Source organism: Nicotiana tabacum, chromosome 5 (assembly GCF_000715075.1).
Source record: "Nicotiana tabacum cultivar K326 chromosome 5, ASM71507v2, whole genome shotgun sequence".
Classification (NCBI taxonomy): domain Eukaryota; kingdom Viridiplantae; phylum Streptophyta; class Magnoliopsida; order Solanales; family Solanaceae; genus Nicotiana; species Nicotiana tabacum.
The window spans coordinates 104,432,216-104,442,535 of NC_134084.1; the positions used below are offsets into that span (position 1 = coordinate 104,432,216).

At 41.6% G+C, this 10,320-nt stretch overlaps 1 protein-coding gene across 1 annotated transcript; it reads right to left on the minus strand.

Annotated features, from left to right (window-relative positions):
• Positions 1–8,741: 8,741 nt before the first annotated feature.
• Positions 8,742–9,407, minus strand: LOC142180891 (uncharacterized). The gene has a single exon (XM_075252997.1). The coding sequence runs from the start codon at positions 9,405–9,407 to the stop codon at positions 8,742–8,744; it is 666 nt and encodes a 221-aa protein (XP_075109098.1).
• Positions 9,408–10,320: the final 913 nt, after the last annotated feature.

The window sequence follows — 10,320 nt, forward strand, 5'->3', positions numbered from 1 at the left end:
GATTTATATGAGGCTGAGGGCCTAGATTTGATGCCACGAGATGGCTTAATATTGCTCTTGGGCCGTAAGGGGCCCCTCCCGAAGTCTGCACACCCCAGTGAGCGCCGTCGACGATAAATGGATCGGGCTGCACGCCGCAGCGATATATGGGTCGGGCTGCACGCCGCAGCGATATATGGATCGGGTTGCATGCTGCAGTGGTGCTGGTACTGTTCTATGTGTTTACTTTATTTCATTTGTCTGCCATTATTTGTTGTTGTGCTACTTCATGTGATATCTATCTGATTGCCTGGCATTATCTGTTAATTGAGTGTTGTGCCCGAGGGGCAAATTTCCGTGCTTATCTGCACTATTTATTTTGCATTCAATTGCGTAACTGTTGAGAAAGTTATTTTCAAAAGAGGTTTAAACTGAGCTAAGATATTTCTAAAGATTTCACAGCTTCACTATTTTTCTCAAGGGGTTTTTCACTACTTCTCTACAACATGTTGGTTGCCTTATGTGATTTCTTACTGCTCAGTTGTTATTTACCTTTATTACTCACTGAGTCGGAGTACTCACATTACTCCCTGCACCTTGTGTGCAGATGCAGGTATTTATACACCCGGTAACGGGTTTTGGTTGATCAGAGGCAGAGTTATCGGAGTTTAGCGAGGTGACTGCCGGCGTTCGCAGCACCGTTTTTCTCCCTTTTGTTCATTATTTCTGCTTGTATAATCTAGACCTCGTAGTTGTATTTACACCTTAATAGATGTTTGTGACTTGTGACACCCCGGTTTGGGCTGTGTCGGGATGGTTTCCACTATTGTTATTATTAAATTCCAAATTTTATGGATATTATATCATGTATTATTACTGTTTATGATAATTAACTGCTTAAAGAGGTGTTCCCTTTTGTTTGGTCTGGCTGGCCTTGTTTTCACGAGAGGCGCCATCACGACCGGGTTTGGGAATTGGGTCGTGACAAGTTGGTATCAGAGCCTAGGTTACATAGGTCTCACGAGTTATGAGCAGGTTTAGTAGAGTCTCGCGGATCGGTATGGAGACGTCTGTATTTATCCTTGAGAGGCTGCAGAACCTTTAGGAAAAACTTCACATTCTTGAATTCTTATCGTGCGTCCTTGATTCAACTTGAAAAGTAACTCTTGAAATTCCTTCCACGTGTTCGAATGCGCGCATGAGCGCTTAGTATCAGATGTGCATCAACGACTTGTGATTCCCCGATAGAGGGGTGAGATATGATCTCTATGAGTTGATGTTGGGCCAGTCTGGAGGACTTGAGGCCGGATCTTTGCCTATGGCTTGAGCACCGAGGTGCTGATTGTGTGAGCAAGTGTTTTGAACTTATACGTTCGATATTGCCCCTATTGGTAGGAATGACGGCTGGATAGCTACGTGATGAGTATGTTAGTACTGCGAGATGTATCTATATGACTTGGAAGTGGCGAGGAAGGTCTGCTGGATGAGAGATGAACCATTAAGTGTTTGATTTCCATTGTAATTGGATGTGTAGCCCCGAGTTATGGGCGCGTGAAGAATCTTTTCATGTCTCATAGTTGGAGTGAAGTAAATTTCATGTTGCGGTATGAGTTCAGACTCAGGAAGATTAAGCGACTGTGTAATGTGTATGACGGTGGAAGGTATATAGAAATGTTATATTAAGGCGAAGCATGCGGGTTGTCTCCTATGGTGTTCTGAGATTGTGTGATCCTTAGGTTGTCTGTTAGAAGATCTCATTCACAAGTGAAACATATGTGTTGAAATTTAAATTTGGGTCACTTAATAGAGCGGGCTTAATTGCTACGAGAGTGAATGCGAGATTTGCATAGAGTTAAAGTACCCGATGGTCGGTGTTTCAAGAGGTTATGAAGGACTGAGTCTAATCTCACTATGGTATTGTGGAAGCAATAAAGTATATGCGTTATAAGTTATGGTGTGTGTTTCGATCTATGGCTTTGAGCCAAGTGGGGGGAGTTCGCTATTAAATAGTTGATTGCACGGTTATGTGCTCTAATGGTTCCAGTTTGAGGCGTATTTGCGAATCAGTTATGGCTTGAGTAAAGGAAATTTCAATAAAGGTTATGTTATGCCTTATGGGTGTACGAGAATCGGGGAATGACTTGAGTTGTGGTTGGTAAGGAATGCTCGGTGCATGGGGCAGGAAATTGCTTGGTTATATTGAAATGAGGTCACATTCTGCAGTGTCGGAGTGCAAATGAAGCACAGGTTGTTCGGTTTATTTAATCAATCTAACTGCGGTTTGAGTAGAGTGGATGCCTCTAGAGAATGGTCCTATTGTGTCCAAAATTTTACATGTAATAATTGGAGGCTTTCAAGTTGTACTTATGGATAGAAACTGAGTTTTCCTTGGAAGACGTCAAGACTTGTGGTGTTTTCTATATTAATTGTGGGATTCTATGTATTAATATTAGGAGGTAACGGATTTAGATCCGCAGTAAGTTCTTCATAGCGAAGTTTTTTGAATGTAGTGCTTTTGGGAATAATTAAGAAAGAATATCAAGTTGAAGATGAATTAGAAGGAAATTTAGATAGATAGGGTAGCTTTATAGTAGACCGAATCGGTATGGTAAGGATATGATTAATTCCTGGTGTGTGTTAAGTTCTTTCAGGTATTTTGTGGCGATGCTCTTAGGTTTTGATGGCTTGCTTAGCTTGGTTGAGTTAGAAGGATTTAGTCCTGACATGTCTGATTTGTGCAAAGGGAACTCGAGGAGTTCTTGATGGTTTCCACCACAGTTAAAGAGGTATATTTTTCCTATTGGCATGAGGAGCATTGGATGTATAGTGGTTCTCTTCTAAATGGAATCAATGGGGAGTTCTTGGTTAGTGGAATGCATAGTTGCTTGTGATTCGGAAGGGATATGAAGTTCTCATGGTTATCCTAGGATGGTACGGGTTATGCGGTACGTTGTGAAGGATTGAGAATTGCGTGTGTAAGGTTATAGTTCAGTTCTGAACGGAAGGCCATAAAATTCTTAGGCAGCACGGGCAGTTTCGAATTATTAGAGAAATGAGCTCCAAATGATTAGGGGGATGATCTTCAGATGATTAAGGAAGTGATATTGCTAATTGGAGTGATTTGACGAGGGTATATGTTTCAGGAAAGGCAATGTGGTTAAGCTGATAGCACTTCGGTAGTATTGCGGCACCTTCTTGTTGGATCGATTGCGGGTATTCGAGTTTACTTGGTGGCACCAAGGAATTTCAGAGTATCTCTCGTGGAATGATTGAGTATTTCAGGCGTGGTATGCATTCGTACGATGGAATTGGGATCAGGTGTGTTGAGTTATGTGCCATATGGATTGGAGTCAGGGAAGTTCTCACATTTAGGCTATGTTGTAATTGTGAGTCGTGTGTATCAGAACTGTTTAGCGACTATCAGGATTTGGAGGCCCGGGTGAATCTTTTATGGCTTGGTAGATTAGATCTTGGACATGATATTGGGTTCAGACTAGTTGTCTCTGTGTTGCGTCATTCTGGGCTATTACTCTTGGGGCTATGCCGGAAATGCCACGGGTTGGGTGGCGAGGTGTATCGGATTATGTTCTAGTAGAGTGGTTTATATTTCAAGGACCCAGCGGACGGCTGGGAAGGATTGCCTTTCTTAATTGAGCTTTCGTGATGGATGTCAGTGCAGAGTATTCTACCACTGATTCAGTTCCGGTATTGAGGGACTCTCCGGATGTGTTCCTTGTGGCCGAGCATGTCACCGGGCAGGGTTGTTGATTTCGATATTGACTTGGTGTCGGGCACCGTATCGTATGGCTCCGGCAGGAGTTATAGTAGTGGAAGGAGAAGCTTCAGGCTTCCTTGATAAGGAGTTCATTGGCAGGCCAATGTGGACGCGTGTTCTAGCTGAGTCGGCTTAGTTGGCCCCAAACTGTATAGTTGAGGGACATGTTGGTTCGACCGTTATTAAGCTTACTAGTGATCTGGGAGATCTATGAGTTGCCTTTCTGTATTGTGAGACGTTATGGTTTGTTAGTTATGGGCACATATGGTGCGGTTCTATCGGGGTTCATAGTCAAAGTCGAGCGGGAAAAGTAATTGGGTGTTGCATAGTGAATGGTGTATCGGTTATGTCCTATCGGGTTGCGTGGTGTATGTTACTTGTTTCATCGTGGGTGTAATGAATTGCTTTGGTTCCAGACATCAAATTGTGCGTGGTTGTTGATTTCGAGCACAGTGGCTTGAGGTGGTTCATGTGGAGCAGTGTTTGGATAGAGTCGGGCATTGCAACAAAGATTATGTGGAGGTATGATTTTTTTCGGGTTAGATTTGTGTGTTCTATTTCTATGATGTAAAACGGGTCCTCAGCTTTGCGTTGTGATGGTACTGGTGAGCTTAAGGTACAGCTCTTTCATTTGAGTCATTTTCATGATTTGAGTATGTTCGGACCGTTGCTTATTGGTGCGCGTATTATGCAAGTTGTGGCTTAGGCCTGTACGGACGTGTCATGTCACCAGAGTAGTGTGTGGGGTTAGAAGAGATCGTTGGGATCATTAATGAATACAAACAGATTCGATTTTAGCATGTTTGATGGGTAAATATCGAGGTTCGGCTCAGAAATTTGCTATGGTCCTTGCCAAAGGAGAAATGGCCTTATGAATGATTGATCTGAGAAATGGTTATGGTTTATTGCGTTTTCATTTATCATTGGCAGTATATGGAAGTGTTAGAATGAGACTTTAGTTTATAAGAGGTTTCCTATCGGTATTCGTTTGTTATGTACAACTGTTGTGATTAGAAGTTATCGCTGCTAGTATTCGAGTTATGTGGTATATCATGTGTTTGCACCTGAGATAGCAGATATGGTTTGTCACGGCTTGTTTGGAGTTATTCGCAGTATAAATGTGGGATTTTGATAGTATTGATGGTTTCAGAAGTGGAAATGTGGTTCTAAGGTTTATGGGCTAGGTTGGATTGTGAAATTTTAGTTGCATTGTATTATCGGACCTATATGAGATAGGGTGACACCGGATCACCCCCCGGGTATATGCATGGTAAGGTTATTCAGCGATTGGTTGGCATTTGGAACAACTCTGGGCACGTTCGAGGACGAACGTATATTTAAGTGGGGGAGGATGTAACGACCCGACCGGTCGTTTTGAGCTTTTTGCACTTTGCTCGCCAATTCTCGGGCATGACTTGCCCCGTGTGGTGTATCATGACTTATGTAAATCGTTGGTGTTGGGTTTCAGGTTAATCAGAATGAATTTGGAAGAACAGTCTCAGTTGAAAGCTCAAAATTTGAAAGGTTTGACCAAGATTTGACTTGTCTGTATGTGATCTCGGATTGAAATTTTTATGGTTGGGTTAGCCCCGTTAGGTGATTTGGGACTTAGGAGCATGATCAGAATGCATTTTGGAAGTCCGTGGAAGGTTTAGGCTTGGATTGGCGAAATTGAGATTTCGGCACTTTCCGGTTGATGGGTGAGATTTTGATATAAAGGTCGGAATGAAATTGCGAGAGTTGCAGTGGCTTCGTTGTGTCATTTGGGATGTGTGTGCAAAATTTCAGGTCATTCGGACGAGGTTTGATAGACTTTTTGATCGAAAGCATAATTTAAGAGTTCTTGGAGTTTTTAGGCTTGGATCCTATGTTAAATTGGTGATTTGATGTTGTTTTGAGCGTTCCGAAGTTTTGAGAAAGTTTTAACGATGACATGGGATGTGTTGGTATAATTGGTTTGAAGTTCTGGGAGTTCCGGGATGTTTTAGTGCGAAAATCATAGTCGTAGCAGGTCCACAGGGGTTGCAGGCCCCGGAACTCACTCACGTGGTCCACACAAAAATAAGTGCGCCCGTAGTGAGTGCAGTGCGGACCACACCAAAATGGGCGCGGCCGCGGTAGGCGTCGCGCGGACCGCACAAAAGTGGCCGCGGCCGCGGTGATGAAACGTTTCGCTGGTCCTACTTCGGAAGCTTATATCTTTTGATTTACAGGGAATTTTGAGATGATTCAAAAACAAAAGTTGTAGTACTTTGTGTCTAGTTTCCGGAAAGGTAAAGATATCATAATTTCAACACCTTTAGCAAACGTTATGGTCAAAATACTAAAGTCTGTCATTGCAGAGGAAGGCCTGTGCGGCCGCGGTTGTTTTTGCGCGGACCGCACTGGCTAGCGCGGACCGCGGTCGATTTGATGCAGCCCACAGTGGCTGAAACCTGGAGGGTACTCTATAAATACGAGATTTTGGGTTTTATTTGATAGTTTGACCTAGAGAGCTCGGAGTTTGCCGATTTTTCGAAGGTTTTTCAAGAAATTCATAGGGGTAAGTGATTCTAACTCAGATTTGGCTAGAATACATGAATCTATCATTGAATTCATCATTTAATTCATGATTTGGAATGAAATTTGGGAGTATAATTGTGAAACCTTTCAAAAAGGTAAAATGATGATTTGAAGGGTCAAATGGTATCGGAATTGGATAATTTTCGTATGGTTAGACTCGTGAGAGTATAACGATTCTAGTTTTGTGAATTTTGTCAAATTTCGAGACGTGGGCCCGGGGCTCGGGTTTTGGTAATTTCGGGAATCGTGCCCTTTATTGATTGTTTTCGCTTGAGCTTTGTTCCCTTAGCATATTGTGACGTATTTGTTCTGATTTTGGATAGATCGACGTACGTGGAGGCCAATTTGAGGGGCAAAGGTGTCGCGAGCTAGAGATTTCGCCGGTTCGAGGTGAGTAATGATTGTAAATGATATCTTGAGGGTTTGAAACCCGGATTTGCACATCGTAGTGCTGTATTGAGGTGATACACGCGCTGGATGACGAGTGTGAGGTCTTTTACTATTGGGGATTGTGACTTGGTCCGTCCCGATTGATGATTTTACCGCGTATTTAACTGAAAACTAATTGTTATCATCATTATTTGGGTTGAATGCCATCTTTGGGCCTAGTGCCAGCTATTTGAACCCTCCGGGGATTGTTGTTTGATATTTCCTCACTGTTTGATTATATAGTTGAACTCAGTCATGTTATTTTCTACTGTTTTCAAAACTCAGCCATGTTTACTATGCTCTAACACTTGAAATGGTATTTTAAATAATATTTTGGGCTGAGCATCATGTTTTACTATTGCCCGAGGGGTTTATGTGAATTTTGACTGAGTAAGGCCGAGGGCCTGTATTGTGAGGATACTCTTGGATCGGGCTGCACGTCGCGGTAGTGAGATACTGATTTATATGAGGCCGAGGGCCTAGATTTGATGCCACGAGATGGCTTGATATTGCGCTTGGGCCGTAAGGGGCCCCCGGAGTCTGCACACCCCAGTGAGCGCCGTCAACCTCCAGTGAGCGTCGTCGACGATAAATGGATCGGGCTGCACACCGCAGCGATATATGGATCGGGCTGCACGCCGCAGCGGTGCTGGTACTGTTCTATGTGTTTACTTTATTTCATTTGTCTGCCATTATTTGTTGTTGTGCTACTTCATGTGATATCTATCTGATTGCCTGGCATTATCTGTTAATTGAGTGTTGTGCCCGAGGGGCGGATTTCCGTGCTTATCTGCACTATTTGTTTTGCATTCATTTGCGTAACTGTTGAGAAAGTCATTTTCAAAAGAGGTTTAAACTGAGCTAAGATATTTCTAAAGATTTCACAGCTTCACTATTTTTCTCAAGGGGTTTTTCACTACTTCTCTACAACATGTTGGTTGCCTTACATGATTTCTTACTGCTCAGTTGTTATTTACCTTTATTACTCACTGAGTCAGAGTACTCACATTACTCCCTGCACCTTGTATGCAGATGCAGGTATTTATAAGCCCGGTAGCGAGTTTTGGTTGATCAAAAGCAGAGTTATCGGAGTTTAGCGAGGTGACTGCCGGCATTCGCAGCACCGCTTTTCTCCCTTTTGTTCATTATTCCTGCTTGTATAATCTAGACCTCGTAGTTGTATTTACACACTAATAGATGCTCGTGACTTGTGACACCCCGGTTTGGGCTGTGTCGGGATGGTTTCCACTGTTGTTATCGTTAAATTCCGAATTTTATAGATATTATATCATGTATTATTACTGTTTATGATAATTAACTACTTAAAGAGGTGTTCCGTTTTGTTTGGTCTGGCTGGCCTTGTCTTCACGAGAGACGCCATCACGACCGGGTTCGGGAATTGGGTCGTGACATGACCCAACCTTTGGTGCCATAATGCACTTGAATTTGACTGAATTGAAGCAGACACACAATTAGAGGCATAAGCAATAACAAGTGTTGAGGGATTGAGGATGTAGAGACCACCCTTGAGTTTACCAATCCCCTTTACCATGCCACTGAAGAGGTCCTAAAAGACACACAAATCAGGATAGAAATGAACTGAGCTATTTAACTCTTTTGTATATCTACAAACAGAGAGTAGATTAAATTGGAATTCAGGAACATAAAGAACATCATAAAGGATTTATGAGTTAGGCAAAGTACATGATCCAATATGAGTAACTGTAGTACTGTTTCCATTTGATAAATGTACAGTAGGTGATTTGAGTTTAGGTACAGGGTATACTGATGATAGTAGATGTAAGGTAGAAACAATGTGATTAGAAGCCCAAGTATCTATAATCCAAGGACCTTGGTTAGTGTTAGAGTTACTTGCCATGTTGGCTGAGGCATCAAGACCCTTCTCCTTATTTATCAGCTTGAGAATATGTTGATATTGTTCAACAGTAAAAGGCTGGACAGTTGGAACAACATTCCTATGCATACCAGTGTTAACTTACTCTCCAACAGTCACATTATGTGCTACAACTGCTGATTGTTCATATGATCCTCTTCTCCTGTTGTTGAATTTGAATCCAGATGGGTATCCAATCAATTTGTAGCAACCTTCCCTTGTATGACCCTTCATTTTGTAGTAATCACAGTATAACCCAACATTTCTCTTAGGCTTAACATTGATGGCATTGGCAGAAGCTAGTGTAGCATGATCAATAACCACAGGAGCACTTCCTAATATACCACCCTGTGTTACTAAAACATTGTTCTTCCTATGACATTCTTCTTGAATAATCATGGAGTAGGCTTGATCAAGAGAAGGTGTTGGATGCATCATGAGAATTTGGCTCCTTTGTGGTGCATATGTGTCATTTAATCCCATAAAAAATTTCATGAGTTTCTGTTGGCGTAAAAATTCAATAAATGGCCCTGACCTCTTACAATCATAAGGTTCTGGAATTAACGACTCAAATTCATCCCACAAATCATTTAGGTTTGAAAAATATACTGATATAACTCCCTGTATCAATGAGCTAATCTCCATATTCATATGATAAATTTTGGTTGCATTTACCTTATCAAATCTGGTCTTCAACACTATCCAGACTTTCTGTGCATTTGAGGAGAATACAATTCCCTTTCTAAGCTCCTTCGCCACCGAGCTCATTATCCATGATTGAACAATTGCATTGCATCGATCCTACTGACGCAATTGGAAGGTATTGTCGATGTACAAATCTCTAGTACACTTTCCATTAATAAACCCCAATTTATTCTTACCAAAGAGTGACATTTTCATAGATCGACTCCATTCTGAATAATTTTCAGTTCCTATGAGCAATTGTGGGACAATCTGTAAACCAGGTGTGTCGGAGGGATGTACATACCAATGATCATTGCAATCAATGTGTTGATTGTTTGCATGTGAAGATCCTACTGTGTTTTCAACTGTATCATTTGCCATTGAAGACAATATTTGAAGTTTTGAGATAAAAAATTGAGCTTGAGAGACGGTGATGAATTGAGAAGAATTTTAACTCAAAACTGAGAGAAATCGAAGAAGAGAGAGAGGGAATGTTTGAAGATCAGAGTCCGTCACTCAGAATCGCCGAGCACCGTGGCTCTGATAACATATCAAAACTAACCCTAGGGTATCCATTAGAGAGCTCTGAGCTGTTAGTGAAGAAGAAGAAGATTCTAGAGAGAGAAAAATTATAACACTCTTATTCAGTGTATTAAGCGTATGAAGAGTGATTGTGCATATATATACTAATGCACTCAACTAACTAACAACCCTTATACACATGTGCTAACTAACTACTCTAACTACTTCTAGAAGTGTACACCTTAAATAGCTCACTGTACAATCACTACTTATCTCTACAGAGGTAAGTTTTTTGTCTAATCTTGTAAGATGAAATTTACCCTATTGATGCTATATTTGTTATGTGCTACGTGTTATGGGAGCCACACACGTATGAGGTGACTGTCCATGCGTATGCTAGATTCTTGATTATATCCGGATAGACTTAGACTCACACCATATTTTAATTGTATTACTTAATTTATTCTTGCATGTT